The 19919-nt window shown below is 50.1% G+C and overlaps 2 protein-coding genes across 4 annotated transcripts in view; both read right to left on the bottom strand.

Annotated features, from left to right (window-relative positions):
• AP3B2 (adaptor related protein complex 3 subunit beta 2) overlaps nt 1–17246 on the bottom strand; it is a 50064-nt gene extending 32818 nt beyond the window's left edge. For all 3 annotated transcript variants that reach the window (XR_010151476.1, XM_001159946.4, XM_063794294.1), the window contains exon 1: nt 16965–17246. Coding sequence is in view for 2 of the 3 variants with exons in the window: in XM_001159946.4 (XP_001159946.1) it covers nt 16965–17077 (113 nt within the window). In the remaining variant the exon portion in view is untranslated. The remainder of the gene's footprint in view (nt 1–16964) is intronic.
• A 591-nt stretch (nt 17247–17837) lies between these two features.
• On the bottom strand, nt 17838–19378 carry LOC134808494 (uncharacterized). The gene is made up of 3 exons (XM_063794432.1): nt 19317–19378; nt 18248–18853; nt 17838–17946 (listed from the first exon to the last, which is right to left on the bottom strand). Exons 1-3 carry the CDS (start codon nt 19376–19378, stop codon nt 17838–17840), a joined length of 777 nt encoding a protein of 258 aa, XP_063650502.1.
• Nucleotides 19379–19919: the final 541 nt, after the last annotated feature.

Genomic DNA, 19919 nt, shown 5'->3' with positions numbered 1-19919 from the left:
TCCTGACCTCTCAGACCAAACTGATTCCAGGGACTGGAAGGGTCCCAGAGACTCCATAGATGGCCTCACAACAAAAGCCAGACCTGTCACTGAACATTGAACAGCCATTCAAGGAAGTCATTAAACTCTAGTGGGATGAATAAAGATTTGAGTAAGTGATCCCTTGCACTTGGCTGAGAGGAATAAGGGTAATGCTGAGCCAATACACAGGTTTCTTTCTTTTTTTAGATCTCATACTTCATTTCAAAAATTTGAAATTTCAAAGGGAACATTTTGTCACTTAAGTGACAGCAAAATTCATCTGGAAAAAAAAAATCAGTAGGTAAGAACTCCAAAGAATATTTTTGGGAAAAGAAGGAAACAATCATGGACAACTCACCCTATTGGACTTCAAAACATAAAACCACGAGACGATGATAAAAGCTGTTTGGTACCAGGTTAAAAACAGAAGGTCAAAGGTCATGGGGGGAATTTCATAAAAGGTCTAACTTGATAAATTACGAACCAATAAGAACCCCCCGCCCCCACCCCACTTAAATAAATGCTATTGGGACAACTGCTTTGCAGCACTTTTTTTTTTTTTTTTGATGGAATTTTGCTCTCGTTGCCCAGGCTGGAGTGCAATGGCACGATCTCGGGTCACTGGAACCTCTGCCTCCTGGGTTCAAGTGATTCTCCTGCCTCAGCCTCCCAAGTAGCTGGGATTACAGGCATGCACCACCACGCTCGGGTAATTTTTGTATTTTTAGTAGAGACGGGGTTTCACCATGTTGGTCAGGCTGGTCTCAAACTCCTGACCTCAAGTGATCTTCCCGCCTCATCCTCCCAAAGCGCTGAGATTACAGGTGTGAGCCACCGCACCTGGCCAGCAGCAAATAATTTAACTTGTATACATATTTCACCCCAAAATAAATCCCACATTTGCTTAACAGTTAATTATTTTTAAATACAAAAGAAGGGAAGATTTTATTAAGGTCATAAAATTATTAGCAGCAACAATATGGCTAGGTTTAATTTGTATGTTTTTGTTTTTTTGAGACAGAGTTTCGTTCTTGTTGCCCAGGCTGGAGTGCAATGGCGCCATCTCAGCTCACCACAACCTCCACCTCCTGGGTTCAAGCAATTCTCCTGCCTCAGCCTCCAGAATAGCTGGGATTACAGGCATGCGCCACCATGCCCAGCTAATTTTTGTATTTTTAGTAGAGACGAGGTTTCTCCATGTTGGTCAGGCTGGTCTCAAACTCCCGACCTCAGTTGATCCGCCCACCTCAGCCTCCCAAAGTGCTGGGATTACAGGTGTGAGCCACTGCGCCCAGGCCTTTTTTTCGTTTTTCTGTTTGAGACGAAGTCTCGCTCTGTTGCCCAGGCTGGAGTGCAGTGGCGCAATCTCGGCTCACTGCAGCCTCAACCTCCTGGGTTCAAGTGATTCTCATGCCTCAGCCTCCTAAATAGCTGAGATCACAGGTGTGCACCATCATGCCTGGCAAATTTTTTGTATTTTTAGTAGAGTTGGGGTTTCACCATGTTGACCAGGCTGGTCTCAAACTCCTGGACTCAAGTGATTTGCCTCCTTCGGCCTCCCAAAGTGCTGGGATTACAAGTGTGAGCCACTGTGCCAGGCCTAGGTTTAATTTTTAAACTTTGGTATCTAAAAACTAAATTTATGAGAAAAATAAGGCAACTATACTAGCTTCCTAGAACCACCATAACAAAGAACCACAGGCCAGGCATGGTGGCTCACACTTGTAATCCCAGCACTTTGGGAGACTGAGGCAGAAGGATTGCTTGAGCTCAGGAGTTGGGACTAGCCTGGACAACATAGTCAGATCCTGTTTCTACAAAAATAAAAAAAAATTAGCCAGGCATGGTGGCACATGCCTGTAGTCACAGCTACTCAGGAGGCTGAAGTGGGAGGATCGCTTGCACCAAGATGTTGGAGGCTGCAGTGAGCTATGATTGTGCTACTGCACTCCAGCCTAGGCAACAGAGCAAGAACCTGTCTCTAAAAAAAAAAAACCAAGAAGTACTACAGATGATGGCTTAAACAACATAAATTTATTTGCTCACAGTTCTGGAGGCTGGAAGGCTGAGATTAAAGTGTCAGCAGGGTTGGTTTCTTCTATAGCCTCTTTCTTTGGCTTGTAGATGATTCTTGTGATATTGTAAAGAAACATATATTTGGTCTCTATACCCCATTTCTGAGACAGAGCTCCTAAAACTCTTGACGATAGGGATGCTAGGAGAACTTCTGTTCTAATATTTGGTCTTCCACCCAGTTCCTCACGCAGAGATCCTAAGACCTTTATAACTTCCTGAGTGACAGGAACATCTGACATGGAAATCCCTTGGAATTTCCTGGGTGATAGAAGCATCTTTTGTTATCAGATGGTTGGAAATTTTTTTCTTTCTTTCTTTTTTCTTTTCTTTTCTTTTTTTTTTTTGACACTGAGTCTTGCTCTGTCGCCCAGGCTGGAGTGGTGCAGTGAGGCAATCTCGGCTCACTGCAGCCTCCGTCTTCTGGGTTGAAGCAATTCTCCTGCCTCAGCCTTCCAAATAGCTGGGACTACAGTTGCCCACCACCACACCTGGCAAATTTTTGTATTTTTAATAGAGATGGGTTTCATCATGTTGGTCAGGCTGGTCTCGAACTCCTGACCTCAAGTGATCCACCCGCCTTGGCCTCCAAAAGTGCTGGGATTGTAGGCGTGAGCTGCTGTGCCCAGCTGAGGGTTGAAACTTTCAATCCCACTATTTGACCTCTGGGGAATGGGGAGTGGGGCTGATGGTTGAGTTGATCACATGGCCAAAGATGTGATCAATCATGAAGCCTTCATAAAAACCCAAGAGGATAGGGTTTGGAGAGCTTCCAGACTGTGGAACATGTGAAGGTGCCTGGAGGGTGCGGTGCCTGGAGAGGGCATGGGAGCTCTGCACCCCTCCTTCCATACCTCTCCCTATGCATCTCTTCATCTGGTGTTTGTCTCTATCCTTTATAATAAATGGGTAAATATAACTAAAGTTTCCCTGAGTTCTGTGAGCCACTCACAGAGTTGAACCCAAGGAGGGTGGCATGGGAACCCCTGATTTATAGCCAGTTGGTCAGAAGTATAGCTGACAACTTACCACTTGGAATTGGCATCTGAAGCAGAGAGCAGTCTTGTGGCACTGAGCCCTTAACCTAAAAAATCTAACACTAGATTGACTTGAATTAGAGAACACCCAGTTAGTGTCTGCTGGAGAACAGGTTGTTGGTGGGGAGAAATCTCCACCCATTTTTGTGGCCAGAGGTGAAGCACTCTCCGGTGAGCGGTGTGTATGAGAGTAGGAGAAACACACTTTGGGTTTTTCTGTCTCTTACAACTATCTTCTCTGTCTTCACATGGTCTTCCTTCTGCGTGCCTATATCCAAATTTCCTCTTCTTATAAAGAAATCAGTCATATTGGATTAGGGCCCCCCTTAATAACCTCATTTTAACTTAATCACCTCAAAGGTAACATTCTGAGGTACTGGGGGCTAGAACTTCAACATATGCATTTTGGAGGGACACAATTCAGCCCATAATAGCAACAAAAGGAAAAATATTTGGGATATGGTAAATTAAAGTTTAATATTCGAAATAGAGGCCAGGTGTGGTGGCTCACGCTTGTAATTCCAGCACTTTTGGAGGCCAAGGTGGGCAGATCACTTAAGGTCAGGAGTTCGAGATTAGCCTGGCCAACATGGTGAAACCCCATCTCTACTAAAATTACAAAAATTAGCCGGGCATGGTGGCACACACCTGTAATCCCAGCTACTCAGGAGGCTGAGGAACGAGAATCGCTTGAACCCAGGAGGCGGAGATTGCAGTGAGCCGAGGTCGCGCCACTGCACTCCAGCCTGGGTGACAGAGTGAGACTCCATCTCAAAAAAATTTAAAAAAGGAACTGATATACATGTATAAGGTCTCTTTCCAGCATTCACTGTCAGGGCTGCTACAAGCCCATTTTCAATCTGCATGCCCCTACAGATAGACACAGCCCTGAGCTGTTGCTCCCCATTCTGTGTGTGGAGCATGGGCTGGTATTCCTTGGCCAGATGCCCTTGTGCAGTGAACAATGTGGCTAACCATACTCAGAGGATGCAGAACTGGTGATCACGAAGTGATCAGAGAATTGTTAATAAACCCATGAAAAAAATGTGTCTATATATAGCTGATAGAATTGTGTGAAAGTGATGCACTCATATGTTGCCAAGACAATTCCAAAATGTGGTGAGCAGCTGTGTGTGGGGACTCACACACACTAATTTCCCAGATGACACTCTGATAACCCACAGCTTTGACCCAGGCACAAGAACCCAGCTTGAGAAATATCACAGTGATAAAAATTAAAAATCAGGCCGGGCACGGTGGCTCACGCCTGTAATCCCAGCACTTTGGGAGGCCAAGGCAGGCAGATCACAAGGCCAGGAGATCGAGACCATCCTGGCTAACATGGTGAAACCCCGTCTCTACTAAAAAATTTTTAAAAAATTAGCCGGGTGTGGTGGCGGGCGTCTGTAGTTCTAGCTACTCAGTAGGCTGAGGCAGGAGAATGGCGTGAACCCAGGAGGCGGAGCTTGCAGTGAGCCAAGATCGCGCCACTGCACTCCAGCCTGGGCAACAGAACGAGACTCCATCTCAAAAATAAAAAATAAAAAAAAAAATCAATGTGTGCAAAGTTAGTCACAGACATGCAACATTTAGAAATGACAGAAAATCAGAAATTGGGGATAGCACTGTTAGGAGAGGAAAGAGCATGATAACAGTCATAAAGTGGCAAATGACTGCTGCTAATGCTGAGAAACAAGTGATGAATGCTGAGAGGAAGAGAAGAACCAGACAGAATACGCACCTTAGTCACAGGGCTGCAGAAATGCGTGAGTATCCGACGTCAAACAAGAGGGGCACTAAGAAGTCACTATCCCAAGAATGTTAGAAACTGTCTTTCCCAAAGAGATTTTTGATGGAAAGCAAAATAGAAAGATGATGCCTTCCAGCATTATCTAAGGCCCTCGCTATCTGTCATGTGAGGACAGAAGAAAATATCCAGCCCCATCATGTTATCTGAAACTCCCCCACCTGGGGGGATGCCCCCCAAATCAGAGGACACCTTCTACTCTTCCAGGGTCAGGCCAGGGCCAGAAGACAATCACCCTCTTACCCTGCCAAACACAGACCAGACTGTGAGTTTCTTAGTGGGTAGGAGGCTGAGCTCAGGACACCTGGGGCATGGGCATAGGTACAGACCATTAAGCTGGGTAGGCCTGGGCAGCACCGAGGGCCTAGGAAAAATGACAGAGCTGGGCACCAGCTTCCCTGAGATATGAATGCACAACACTCCACGTCAGGATCCTCCATACGCACACCCCACAGACAACTACACATTGATACCACCCACATATACCTCAGACACTCCCATGTCCCCCGACATACCTACACCTCACGGACAGCTCATACAAACATAGCTACAGGTCCCGCAGACACTAGTAGAATCCACACATAAACCCACGCACACCCACAAAATCCTGCCTACACAACGCCCAGAGAAACACACTCCCCCACATACAGACACCTCCCACAGAAAAACTCTACACACATAAACCACCCACACAACTCACCTACACACCTACAAACCCCCCAGACATATACCACCAGGAGACCTCTCCCCACTCTCCCACACCCTCTTATAGACACACATATCCCATACATGTCCCCTACAGACATATATCACAAGACCTCTCCCCGCTCCCCCACACCCTCATAGAGACACACACACCCCACACATGTCCCCCTACACACACACACACACACGCCGCATCACATCTAATACACAGATAACTTGGACCAAACTTGGCCTCTCCAGTCTCATTCACCAAAATGGTCAGTGGACTCCTAGTTGAGATTTTTGATGATAAATGTAGGCTTCTAAGATCAAATATATCCAGCCCCAAGGGTCCTCTGATCTTCTGAGGAGTCACCCTGGGATGGCTTTTCCCTGGGCTTCCGTGGAAGGAGGGCCAAGTTTGCCCAATCTCCTTTAACTCTGGGTATTCCCTTCCTCACCACACCCACAAATGCCACATGCGCCTGTCAAATGCACACACCCCAGGGCATCCTCCCCACCCAGCCTAGTGAGTACATTCCAGGCCCCTGAAGGAGAAGGGGAATGAAAGGGGGCAGGACCACTGGGCCTAAAGCAGCCAGCACAGGCAAGATTGACTGTCGAATATGCACTGACACAGACCGCAGCCACCACCTGAGGTGAGACCGCCCTGGGCCTCTCGTCCTCACTCCCACCAACTTCTGTTTCCAAGAGGCAGAGGCAGGGACTAAGGCACAACACCCTAAGGCCATGAAACATTATCTCCCATAGTCAGATCCCCTTACACTGCTGCGCTCACTCTGACCTGACCCCTAGTCTGACCTAGCCTGAGGGACTCTTCTGGGGGTGGCTGGAGCCAGCCAGGGGGTCTGGCATGGCACTGGGGGTCAGTCATGCTCACCTCCCTTGATATACACCTCGCTGTCACCTCTTACCACCTAAGTTCCAGTCCACTGGCAGGCAGTGGCTGGCCAAACTCTGTCTGTGCTGTATCCTGTCCCCAAACCTCGTCCAGAGCCCACTCCAGTGGGGGCCTGTGGGGAGAAAGAGGTCAAGGTGGGACCTCAACCCTCAAATATTTTACTATCCTCCTCCCCTCAGAGCCTCCAGGGAGTTAAGCCCCTCATCTCTCCTCACTCATACCCTCAGCCCCCATACTGTGCCCCTGACCACCTTCTCCGCCCAGCCTGGACCCTAAATGCCAGCCTAAGCCTCCATCAGAGGAGGTGGGACCTGAAGAGGTCTGGGCTGAGAGTGTAACTGCCCATCCCTGGCCTTTCTGGCTGTGTGGGTAGGGGGTTCCTGTGGGTTCCTCTATACCGTAGTGGCTGGCTCTGGCTCTGGCTGGCCTCTGGGCAAGGTCCTTCCAGAGATGCTTCTGGGGTCGTGTCTTCCTCCTGGGCCTGCAGCCACCGAAGCTCCTCAGGCTCCAAGGCCTGGTACCGGGCGGGGGGCCCACCTTCGGGAGCCAGCACAGGGCTAGCAGCCTCTTGATCAGCTCCGCAGGCCCCTCTGACCCCGGGCCTCACCACGGCCGCCGGGAGCTGCAGGAATCGCTGCATCAGGTTCTTCTCCAGGAATGGACTGAGCTGGCCAGGGCGCTGGGGCTCCTGTCACAGTCACCAGATGGCCCGCCCCCAAAACTTGGTAACCGCACACTGGCAGGGAGGGAGGCTCCGGTTTCCTCTTCACTGCTCAGAGACAAGGCCTCCACAGGGAAAGAAGGGCAGGGACAGGAGACCAAGCCTACCCCTAGTCTCTGGGCAAGGGACTAGATGGTCAGTGGAGTTGATAGAGAGGTGAGAGATGCCCTCTTCAGCTCCAATCCCACTGCCACAATTAGACTGCAGCCTCCTGAGAAATCTCATATATCCTCTTCTCACTGACCCTAGGCATCTTAATCCTCACCTGCCTTTCCAGAGCCAATACTTGATTTATTCCTTCCCATCAACCTTCTCTTATCTCTACTTCCTCCTAGCACCCTCCCCCGCAACCCCTGTGTCTATCCCTCCAACTGCTCTCACATCCTTGGCCCTCTTGTCCCACTGGTCTCCAATGCCACTGGCCTGCCAGTGGTGGGTGGCTTTTTTTTTTTTTTTTTCAGATGGAGTTTCACTCTTATTGCCCAGGCTGGAGTGTAATGGCGTGATCTCGGCTCACTGCAACCTCCGTCTCCTGGGTTCAAGCAATTCTCCTGCCTCAGCCTCCCAAGTAGCTGAGATTACAGGCATACACCACCACACCCGGCTAATTTTTGTATTTTTAGTAGAGACGGGGTTTCTCCATGTTGGTCAGGCTGGTCTCAAACTCCCAACCTTAGGTGATATGCCTGCCTCAGCCTCCCAAAGTGCTAGGATTACAGGCGTGAGCCACCGCGCCCGGCCTGGTTGGCTTTCTTCATTGTTTTTGAAACCCCTTTGACCCTCAAGTCCCCATTCCCAGCCTTGCCCTTATGGCTTCACCACCTGGTTCCCGAAAAAGGGAAAGTCTTTAGATGAAATCCCCTGCAGCCCCCTGCCCCAGACTCCCATCCATCTGCATTTATTTACTTATTTATTTATTTAGAGATGGAGTCTCACTCCGTTGCCCAGGCTGGAGTGCAGTGTTGCCATCTCGGCTCACTGTAATCTCCACCTCCCGGGTTCAAGTGGTTCTCCTGCCTCAGCCTCCTGAGTAGCTGGGATTATAGACATGCGTTACCACAACTGGCTAATTTTTGTATTTTTAGTAGAGACGGGGTTTTGACATGTTGGCCAGGTTAGTCTTGAACTCTTGATTTCAAGTGACCTGCCCGCCTCAGCCTCCCAAAGTGCTGGGATTACAGGCATGAGCCACTGTACCCAGTCTCCATCTGCATTTATACTCTCCTCTCCTCCTGCCCTCTTCCCTCTGGGCAGAGTTGGTCCTCCCTGCTCCCAGGCTAGTCCTCCCACCCAGCTCAGTAAGCCTCCCCTCCCATCACTCAGTGTTCTGTACTTCCTTTCTTCCCTTCAGCCTCTCTCCCACCAATCGCTCCTTCCCATCAGCAGTTAAACTTGCTCTAGGCTCTCCCGCCTAATATTAATAATAAACAAAAATATGGAGTCATACATTTTAGGAAACAACAAAAAAACCCCAAAATAACAAAATAGACAAACTTCCTTGAACTGAGTGAGGTTCTCCTCCAGCAACTTTCTCTTTTACAGTCAAATTTCTTGAAAGCAAAATTCCCATTCACTGTTTTATCTACTTACCACCTGTGTGCTCCTTTATTCATTTTAATCTGGCTTTAGATGCCGATTTAGAATGTGGGGTTGAAGGGTCATGATCTCTGCAACTTAACATGGTTCAACCAAAAAAAGTATACGAATAGATGGTTAGATAAAGCAAATAAGGTATGATGTCAATGACAGTTGAATCTAGATGGATGATATACATGTGTTCATTGTATTATTCATTTCATTTTTCTGTGTTTTAAATCATCCACAACAGAATGCTGGGAAAGAAATAATCTAGCTCCTGTTCTCCTTACTTTGCCAGAATTTGTCTCCCACGGCAGGAGGTGGGGAATAGAGTAGAAAGGAATTGAGCTCTTCTTTGTCAACCAATGGTCATGATTTTTTTCCTTGTTTGATTTGACCTTAATGGGCATTGAAACTACTGACCACTCCCTCCTTCTTGAAATTACATTGTTTTCTTTCAGCCTTTAGTTCACCTCTTGGGTACCTTGAAACACTTTCCACTGTTCTCTGGTCACCTCTAATGTTGGTGTCTTCAGGGTTCAGACTTGTGCAGTGTCTGAACTCATTTTATACCTCCTCCCCAAGTTATCTTCACTTCTGTGGCTTTAATTAACATACATATGTTAATAATTCCCTAATCTCTCTCCTGGAACCCAAATCGTAATATCCAGCTACCTAATAGGGTAATATGTCCCTCAGAGTTTACAATCTCAATATGTCCAAAGCTGGGCTCAACATTAATTTTCCACAAATTTGCTTGTAACATCTTTATTTCCAATTACACTGAATAACACCATCATCCATCCAGTTGCAGGAACTAGTAACCTGAGTAACATCCTTGTCAGGCCTCTGAGCCCAAGCTAAACCATCATATCCCCTGTGACCTGCCCGTATATATCCAGATGGCCTGAAGTAATTGAAGAATCACAAAAGAAGTGAAAATGGCCTGTTCCTGCCTTAACTGATGACATTACCTTGTGAAATTCCTTCTCCTGGCTCATCCTGGCTCAAAAGCTCCCCCACTGAGCACCTTGTGTCCCCCGCCCCTGCCCACCACGACCCCCCTTTGACTGTAATTGTCCACTACCTACCCAAATCCTATAAAATGGCCCCACCCCTATCTCCTTTCGTTGACTCTTTTTTCAGACTCAGCCGGCCTGCAACCAGGTGATTAAAAAGCTTTATTGCTCACACAAAGCCTGTTGGGTGGTCTCTTCACATGGACGTGCGTGAAATTTGGTGCCATGACTCGGATCGGGGGACCACCCTTGGGAGATCAATCCCCTGTCCTCCTGCTCTTTGCTCCCTGATAAAGATCCACCTAATGACCTCGGGTCCTCAGACCAACCAGCCTGAGGAACATCTCACCAATTTTAAATCAGGTAAGCGGCCTCTTTTTACTCTCTTCTCCAACCTCTCTCACTATCCCTCAACCTCTTTCTCCTTTCAATCTTGGTGCCATCTTTCAATCTCTCCCTTCTCTTAATTTCGGTTCCTTTCCTTTTCTGGTAGAGACAGGAAATGCGTTTTATCTGTGAACCCAAAACTCCGGCGCCGATCACGGACTCAGGAAGACAGTCTTCCCTTGGTGTTTAATCACTGCGGGGACGCCTGCTTGATTATTCACCCACGTTTCAGAGTTGTCTGATCACCACGAGGATACCTGCCTTGATCTTTCACCCTTAGTGGCAAACACCACTTTTTGGGGGGCAAGTACCCCCCACCCCTTCTCTCCATGTTTCTACCCTCTCTTTTCTCTCCACTTTCCTGGGGGGCAAGCACCCCCCACTCCTCTCTGTGTCTCTACCTTCTCTTTTCTCTCCACTTTCCTGGGGGGCAAAGCACCCCCCACCCCTTCTCTCCGTGTCTCTACCCTCTCTTTTCACTTTCCTGGGAGGCAAGCACCCCCCACCCCTTCTCTCCGTGTCTCTACCCTCTCTTTTCTCTGGGCTTGCCTCCTTCACTGTGGGCAACATTCCACCCTCCATTCCTCCTTCTTCTCTCTTAGCCTGTGTTCTCAAGAACTTAAAACCTCTTCAACTCACACCTGACCTAAAACCTAAATGGCTTATTTTCTTTGCAATGCCGCTTAACCCCAATACAAACTCAACAATGGTTCCAAATAGCCAGAAAATGGCACTTTTGATTTTTCCATCCTACAAGATCTAGATAATTCTTGTCGTAAAATGGGCAAACAGTCTGAGGTGCCTGATGTCCAGGCATTCTTTTACACATCGGTCCCTCCCTAGTCTCTGTTCCCAATGCGACTCATCCCAAATCCTCCTTCTTTCCCTCCCGCCTGTCCCCTCAGTCCCAACCCCAAGTGTCGCTGAGTCTTTTCAATCTTCCAATCTTCCTTTTCTACCGACCCATCTGACCTCTCACCTAATCCCCAGAATGCTCCTCAGGTCGCTCCCCACCAGGCTGAATCAGACTCCAATTCTTCCTCAGCTTCTGCTCCTCCACCCTATAATCCTTCTATCACCTCCTCTCCCCACACCCAGTCCGGCTTACAGTTTTGTTTTGCGACTAGCCCTCCCCAACCTGCCCAACAATTTCCTCTTAAAGAGGTGGCTGGAGCTAAAGGCATAGTCAAGGGTAACGCTCCTTTTCCTTTATCCGACCTCTGCCAAATCAGTTAGCATTTAGGCTCTTTTTCACCAAATATAAAAACCCAGCCCAGTTCATGGCTCGTTTGGCAGCAACCCTGAGACGCTTTACAGCCCTAGACCCTAAAAGGTCAAAAGGCAGTCTTATTCTCAATATACATTTTATTACCCAATCCACTCCCAACATTAAATAAAACTCCAAAAATTAAATTCCAGCCCTCAAACCCAATAACAGGACTTAATTAACCTCGCCTTCAAGGTGTACAATAATAGAGTAAAGGCAGCCAAGTAGCAATGTATTTCTGAATTGTAGTTCCTTGCCTCCACTGTGAGAGAAACCCCAGCCACATCTCCAGTACACAAGAACTTCAAAATGCCTAAGCTGCAGCAGTCAAGCATTCCTACAGGACCTTCTCCATCAGGATCTTGCTTCAAGTGCCAGAAATCTGGCCACTGGGCCAAGGAATGCCCACAGCCCAGGATTCCTCCTAAGCCTTGTCCCATCTGTGTGGAACCCCGCTGGAAATCGGACTGTCCAACTCACCTGGCAGCCACTCCCAGAGCCCCTGGAACTCTGGCCCAAGGCTGCCTGACTGACTCCTTCCCAAATCTTCTCGGCTTAGCAGCTGAAGACTGACACTGCCCAATCGCCTTGGAAGCTTCCTGGACCATCACAGATGCTTTGGGTAACTCTTACAGTGGAGGGTAAGTCCGTCCCCTTCTTAATCAATACGGAGGCTACCAACTCCACATTACCTTCTTTTCAAAGGCCTGTTTCCTTTGCCTCCATAACTGTTGTGGGTATTGATGGCCAGGCTTCTAAACCTCTCAAAACTCCCCAACTCTGGGGCCAACTTGGACAATACTCTTTTATGCACTCCTTTTCAATTATCCCCACCTGCGCAGTTCCCTTATTAGGCCGAGACACTTTAACTAAATTATCTGCTTCCCTGACTATTCCTAGGCTACAGCCACACCTCATTGCCACCTTTTCCCCCAGTTCAAAGCCTCCTTCACATCCTCCCCTTGTATCTCCCCACCTTAATCCTCAAGTATAGGACACCTCTATTCCCTCCTTGGCGACTGATCATGCACCCCTTACCATCCCATTAAAACCTAATCACCCTTACCGTGCTCAATGTCAATATCCCATCCCACAGCAGGCTTTAAAAGGATTAAAGCCTGTTATCACTCGCCTGTTACAGCATGGCCTTTTAAAGCCTATAAACTCTCCTTACAATTCCCCCATTTTACCTGTTCAAAAACCAGACAAGTCTTACAATTAGTTCAGGATCTGTGCCTTGTCAGCCAAATTGTTTTGCCTATCCACCCCGTGGTGCCAAACTCATATACTCTCCTCCTCAATACCTCCCTCCACAACCCCTCCACAACCCATTATTCTCTTCTGGATTTCAAACATGCTTTCTTTACTATTCATTTGCACCCTTCATCTCAGCCTCTCTTCGCTTTCACTTGGACTGACCCTGACACCCATCAGGCTCAGCAAACTACCTAGGCTGTACTGCCGCAAGGCTTCACGGACAGCCCCCATTACTTCAGTCAAGCCCAAATTTCTTCCTCATCCATTACCTATCTTGGCATAGTTCTCATGAAAACACACGTGCTCTCCCTGCTGATCATGTCCGGCTAATCTCCCGAACCCCAATCCCTTCTACAAAGCAACAACTCCTTTCCTTCCTAGGCATGGTTAGGTACTTCCACCTTTGGATACCTAGTTTTACCATCCTGACTAAACCATTATATAAACTCACAAAAGCAAACCTAGCTGACCCCACAGATCCTAAATCCTTTTGCCACTCCTTTCCATTCCTTAAAAACAGCCGTAGAAGCTGCTCTCACACTAGGTCTCCCTAACTCATCCCAACCCTTTTTCATCACACACAGCCAAAGTGCAGGGCTGTGCAGTTGGAATTCTTACACAAGAGCTGGGACCACGCCCTGTAGCCTTTCTGTCCGAACAACTTGACCTTACTGTTTTGGCCTAGCCCTCATGTCTGCGTGCGGCGGCTGCCGCTGCTTTAATACTTTCAGAGGCCCTCAAAATCACAAACTATGCTCAACTCACTCTCTACAGTTCTCATAACTTCCAAAATCTATTTTCTTCCTCACACCTGACACATATACTTTCTGCCCCCCTCCACCTCTCAGAAAGCCGAACTCATTGCCTTAACTCGAGCCCTCAGTCTTGCAAAAGGACTATGTGTCAATATTTATACTGACTCTAAATATGCCTTCCATATCCTGTACCACCATGCTGTTATATGGGCAAAAAGGTTTCCTTATTACACAAGGGTCCTCCATCATTAATTCCTCTTTAATAAAAACTCTTCTCAAGGCCGCTTTACTTCCAAAGGAAGCTGGAGTCATTCACTGCAAGGGCCATCAAAAGGCGTCAGATCCCATCGCTCAGGGCAACACTTATGCTGATAAGGTAGCTAAAAAAGCAGCTAGCATTCCAACTTCTGTCCCTCATGGCCAGTTTTTCTCCTTCTCATCAGTCACTCCCACCTACTCCCCCAATGAAACTTACACCTATGAATCTCTTCCCACACAAGGCAAATGGTTCTCAGACCAAGGAAAATATCTCCTTCTAGCCTCACAGGCCCGTTCTATTCTTTCGTCATTTCATAACCTCTTCCATGTAGGTTACAAGCCGCTAGCCTGCCTCTTAGAACCTCTCATTTCCTTTCCACTGTGGAAATCTATCCTCAAGGAAATCACTTCTCAGTGTTCCATCTGCTATTCTACTACTCCTCAGGGATTGTTCAGGCCCCCTCCCTTCTGTACACATCAAGCCTGGGGATTTGCCTCTGCCCAGGACTGGCAAATTGACTTTACTCACATGCCCCGAGTCAGGAAACTAAAATACCTCTTGGTCTGGGTAGATACTTTCACTGGATGGGTAGAGGCCTTTCCCACAGGGTCTGAGAAGACCACTGTGGTCATTTCTTCCCTTCTGTCAGACATAATTCCTCAGTTTGGCCTTCCCGCCTCTATATAGTCCAATAACAGACCAGCCTTTACTGGTCAAATCACCCAAGCAGTTTCTCAGGCTCTTGGTATTCAGTGAAACCTTCATACCCCTTACCATCCTCAATCTTCAGAAAAGGTAGAACGGACTAATGGTCTTTTAAAAACACACCTCACCAAGCTCAGCCTCCAACTTAAAAAGGACTGGACAATACTTTTACCACTTGCCCTTCTCAGAATTTGGGCCTGTCCTCGGAATGCTGCAGGGTACAGCCCATTCAAGCTCCTGTATAGATGCTCCTTTTTATTAGGCCCCAGTCTCATTCCAGACACCAGACCAACTTGGACTGTGCCCCAAAAAACTTGTCATCCCTACTATCTTCTGACTAGTCATACTCCTATTCACCATACTCAACTACTCATACATGCCCTGCTCTTGTTTACACTGCTGGTTTACACTGTTTCTCCAAACCATTACAGCTGATATCTCCTGGTGCTATCCCCAAACTGCCACTCTTAACTCCCTCTTAAAGTAAATAAATAATCTTTGCTGGCAGGGCTATGCTGAACCTCCTTGGGCACTCTCCAATTGGATGTCCTGGGTCCTCCCAATTCTTAGTCCTTTAATACCTATTTGTCTCCTTCTCTTATTCCATTTAGTTTTTCAATTCATACAAAACCGTATCCAGGCCATCACCAATAATCCTATACAACAAATGTTTCTTCTAACAACCCCACAATATCACCCCTTACCACAGAATCTTCCTTCAGCTTAATCTCTCCCACTCTAGGTTCCCACGCCACCCCAATCCCGCTCGAAGCAGCCCTTCAAGGCTATGGAGAAGCAGTATCTCTCCATATCACCCCCCCGCCAAAATGTTTGCTGCCCCAACACTTCAACACTATTTTATGTTATTTTTCTTATTAATAAAAGAAGACAGGAATGTCAGGCCTCTGAGCCCAAGCTAAGTCATGATATCCCCTGTGACCTGCACGTATACATCCAGATGGCCTGAAGTAACTGAAGAGTGAAAATGGCCTGTGCCTGCCTTAACTGATGACATTATCTTGTGAAATTCCTTCTCCTGGCTCATCCTGGCTCAAAAGCTCCCCCACTGAGCACCCTGTGTCCCCCGCCCGCCAGAGAACGACCCCCTTTGACTGTAATTTTCCACTACTTACCCAAATCCTATAAAACGGCCCTACCCCATCTCCCTTCGCTGACTCTTTTTTCGGACTCAGCCGGCCTGCACCCAAGTGATTAAAAAGCTTTATTGTTCAAAGCCTGTTTGGTGGTCTCTTCACATGGACGTGCATGAAAATCCTCATCTTCTCCCCCTGTCCCTCTAAACCCCCACCCAATATCCAATTAATCTTCAGGTCTGAGGCTTCCACCTCTTCCATAGCCTCAAATCTTCTGCCTCTCCCCTGGTCTAGGCCACAATCATGCCAGGCCTGTGAACTTCAAGACCCACCTCGCTTGTCTCTTGCTCAATCTGGCCCACCTCCATTCTCTTCTCCACAATGCAGCAGCCTGATGTCCTTCTAAAATATAAATCTGATTATGTCGCCTGCTTAGAATCCTTCAGGAGTCCTCCCCACCCTCTTTTCTGGTCAGTCCAGTGGCTCACACAGATTGTGGCCTGGCTCTCAACCTTCCTGAAAGCCCTTTCCTCTGCCTGGAACATACCTCACGCTCCTGTCTTCCTTCTCTCCGGCGCCAGAGACTAGGTCCTCTCCCTGCTCCCACTGCCCCCATTACACTTGACTGTCCCTGACTGCTTCTTCATCTGTGCTCCCCTCTAGAGCAACCTGAGGACAAGAAGGGTCTCATGTTCACAGTTGTATTCCGTGACTGGTTCAGGACTCGACACAGTTGGCTTTTCATAAATGCTTGTTGCAGAATTTACGAATAAACAAATGAAGAAACAAACGAACGAATCAAAGGTGGGGGAGGGTGTGAAGGTGGAGCTGAACTACAGGGGCAATGCCAGGAGCAGGGATGTGAGGGTCAGATGGAGATGGGGACCAGAGGGAGGGGAAATGAATTTGCAGCAGGGCCAAGCTGGGAGGCTGTGCAAGTACCTCCAGGGCCCGCCTTCCTGAAGAGGCCCCAGGCTCAAGCTCAAGTTCGCTGACTCAGACCCCTCCCCCACATTTTTGGGAAGCCAACCCGCCTAGCACGAAAAAGGAGGGGAACCCCTAACGCAACGCCGCAAACCGGAGAAACACCTGGAACCGGAGTGTTTCTCCTCTCGAAACTGAGCTGGCCCATCCCCCGCCAGCCCCTATCTGCCCCACTCCGCGTCCTAGGCCGGCCCCTGGGGCCGGGGTGCCAGCGCTGCCCGCGCTGCCTGCGCTGGGCCGGGGCTCCAGGCCGCAGGAGGGGGCTGGGCGGGCTTCCGGTCGGCGCGGCCGGGGCGGGGCCGGCGCTGGGGCCGGGCGCTGTCCATGGTGCCCGCGCGCCTCGCCCCGTCCCCGGCCCCAGCCCTCCCGCGAGCTTTCTGGCGGGCTCCCTCACCGCTTGTAGTCGGAGGAGAAGATGCCGCCGCTCGCGGGGTCGTGGCCGTACTCGGGCTCCCCGGGGCCAGCGGAGCCGCCCTTGTCTTCGCTGTAGGCGGGGGCGGCCGACATGGGGCGGCCAGGGAGACTTCGCCGAGGAGGAGGTTGCGGGGCCGGAGGCCGGCTGGAGCGGAGGAAGGGAACGCGGGCCGGTCCGGTCCGGACTGGCGAAGGCGGCGGCGCGGCAGGGGTTCAGCAGAGGCCGCAGTGTGCAGCGGCGGAGGCTGCGCGCGGATTTCTCAATCAGGGCCGGGCGCTGAGGTCTTAAAGGCACCGGCGCCAGCCGAGCGGAGGGCGTGTCCGCGAGGAGGCGACAGGGGCGGTGCGGCAGGGCCTGGCCCCGCCCATCCCTAGGAAATGCCCTCTTCAGGGCGTCTTCTGCCCTTTAAAGTGACTTGGCTCGTCTCCAGATCTAAAGGTGGGCGAGGCTGCTGGACGGACGCTGGGACCGTCTTGCAGGGGATGTGGAATACCTGCCCCCACCCCCGACCACCTGGCCTCGGCGGGACGGGCCTCTGGGGCTCCGCTCTCCCCAGACTCAGGCGCGGATGCTCACCCACACCGTGGAGGGAAAGCGGGAACTGGAAAGAAGGCTGTGCCCGCAGGCTGGGGGTTCTAGAGCGGGAAGGGGTCACCGCACCCGAGGACCGGCCTCAGATACCTAAGGACGCTCCCTTTCCCGCCCCACCTTTCCTACAAAATCTGGCTTGGCAGCAGGAAGCCGAGGAGCTTCCTGGAGGTGGCGGAATTTAAGGAATTAAGGTCAGGGAGCTCCGAGGAGCCCTTGGGGGCTTAAAGAGATGGGGAACAGGATACAGAGGACGGTGAACATCTAATTAAGCTTTGGAAAGTAGTTTAATGAATCTTTCTGAAGCCTCCACGTCCACCCAGGAGGGCCAAGGTCATGCTTAATCCGGGGACACGTCCACGTCCATTGACACCTGAAAAGGAAGAGAAAGGGTCTGGTGTGACCACCAGGGCTCCTGAGTCATGTGAGCCCTCCAGTTCAGCTCCCTAGCCCGAGTGACCCCTAGGCCCAAGGAAGGAAGGCTTGGATCCGATGGAAAGTAGTGAACTGGGCTGGGGGAAGAGGTAGGATCCAGTTGGGCCCGAGTGTGGGGCATCAGTTTAGGTGGCTGGAGTCTCTTAGCTGGGCATGGGGACTGGAGGAGTTCCTAAGGCCTGAGTCTTGGTCTGTAACTAGCATCCCGAAGTCTCCATGGCCAGAATTGGCGGGCCTACCTGGGAAGGAGTGGGGCCCAGAAAGGTGGAGCTTGGCTCAGTAGAAAAGTTCTATTGGGGGTAATTCTACTGGGGTAAGGTTCTATTGGGGTAATGAGAAGGTTCTGTTGGGATAACCTAGACAAGTGGGTGGGTCTGCTTGGTTCCGGTGGCTTTGTGCCTGCAAGAGAAAAGTGGATCTTGAGTTTGGAGAAAACTGGCCTGGGTGGGGAGTGGGAAGAGAAGGGCCTGGATTTTGCCGTTGCGCGTTTATAAGGCGCTTTGGCTAGTCTGCTCAGGAGGTGGGATGGGTCCTGTGCAGGTAGCTGGGCCACGCTCACCGAGCTGCTGGAGCTCCCGTCTATTTGCCGGGGGTCCAGGCTGGGACCTGGGACGAGCAGACACAGTGCAAAGTGCAGACACAGTGCAAAGTGCAGACACAGTGCAAAGTGCACACAGTTGCTGCGCATGGAGTGATAGGATGGTGGGTCCGCGTCCATCGCTTCGCTCACTCTGCGCAGCACGCGCCAGCAGGAGCGCAGCAGCGGGCGCTGCCCCTGTTTGGATACGATGCCTTTCCAGGAGCCCAGAAACTTCCCAGGAGCCCACAGCCTCCTGAGTTCTTGCCTGCGGGGATCGCCAGAGGGGTGCGGATCAGAGCCAGGCTTAGGTCCTATGCCCTGTGATCCCGCACCCCCATTTCCCGAGACCTCAGGGACCCTGAGTGCCCAAACCCTATTTTCAGAGAAACGTACCCCCAGCCTGGGACTTCAGTCTTTATCCCCGAGTAGCCAGCTCACTGGTGGGGCGTGGCTTGGCTGGGCAGCCTCTCCGCAGACTTGGGCCTGTGTTTCTGCTGGAGGCACTCACCCTCAAAGTGGATGATCTCTCCATGGCCACAGTATATGCCCACGTGGGCCCCGCACCAGCGTCAGGTGGGGGGCATCAGCCTGAACAGGAAGACGTCTCCTGGCTCAGGCTCCCTGCCCTCCAACTACACAGCCTTGAAGTGTTGACCCAGGAAAGCCTCAGAGAGGAAGAACTTAATGGTGCTGACTGCCCCAGTCAGGGCCTGCATTGAGAAAGGGACCTGACTTCCTGGCGTTTACACAGGCCCGGGATAGGGAGCAGGTGGGTCCTTCCAATGACCATAGGTCGGATGGTCTGCCCAGGGCTCAGGGAGACCTGTCTTGGGCTTGGGCCCAAGGCAGAATGTCTTCACTGCCACACAGTTGCCTCCTTGTGCTTAAGGGACTCCAGAGGTCCAGATATCACAGATACATCCTGCCTCGAGCCCCTACTGAGAACCCTTCAGTTCCAGCAAATGGTGCCTCCTCCCCATCCAACTGTCTTCTCATCTCAAAGTCCAGCCATTCCATTCTCTCCTCCTCCCCCCTGCTCTAGGATCCCCTTCCCCAACCAGCTCCCATCTTGCCACTGCTCCTGAAGGCAACACCAGGGACTGGGTGGGTGTCAGCTGGTACCTGAGTTGAGCAGAAGACCTGAAAAAATCGGGAAACCTGGATGAGATTTGGACCTAGGACAAGCATCTCCTCCCAAGTCTGTGTGGAGAAGGACCTCTCCAGCAACCTCTGTTGAGCAGCTGCTCATTTGATCCTTAATACAATCACAAGATAGGAACAATGTCCCCATTTTCAGGATAAGGAAACAGGTTTACAGAGGCTATGTATCA

This window comes from Pan troglodytes, chromosome 16, assembly GCF_028858775.2.
Source record: "Pan troglodytes isolate AG18354 chromosome 16, NHGRI_mPanTro3-v2.0_pri, whole genome shotgun sequence".
Lineage (NCBI taxonomy): Eukaryota > Metazoa > Chordata > Mammalia > Primates > Hominidae > Pan > Pan troglodytes.
Note: the sequence above shows the minus strand (reverse complement) of the source record. Positions and strands in the feature narration are given on the sequence as shown.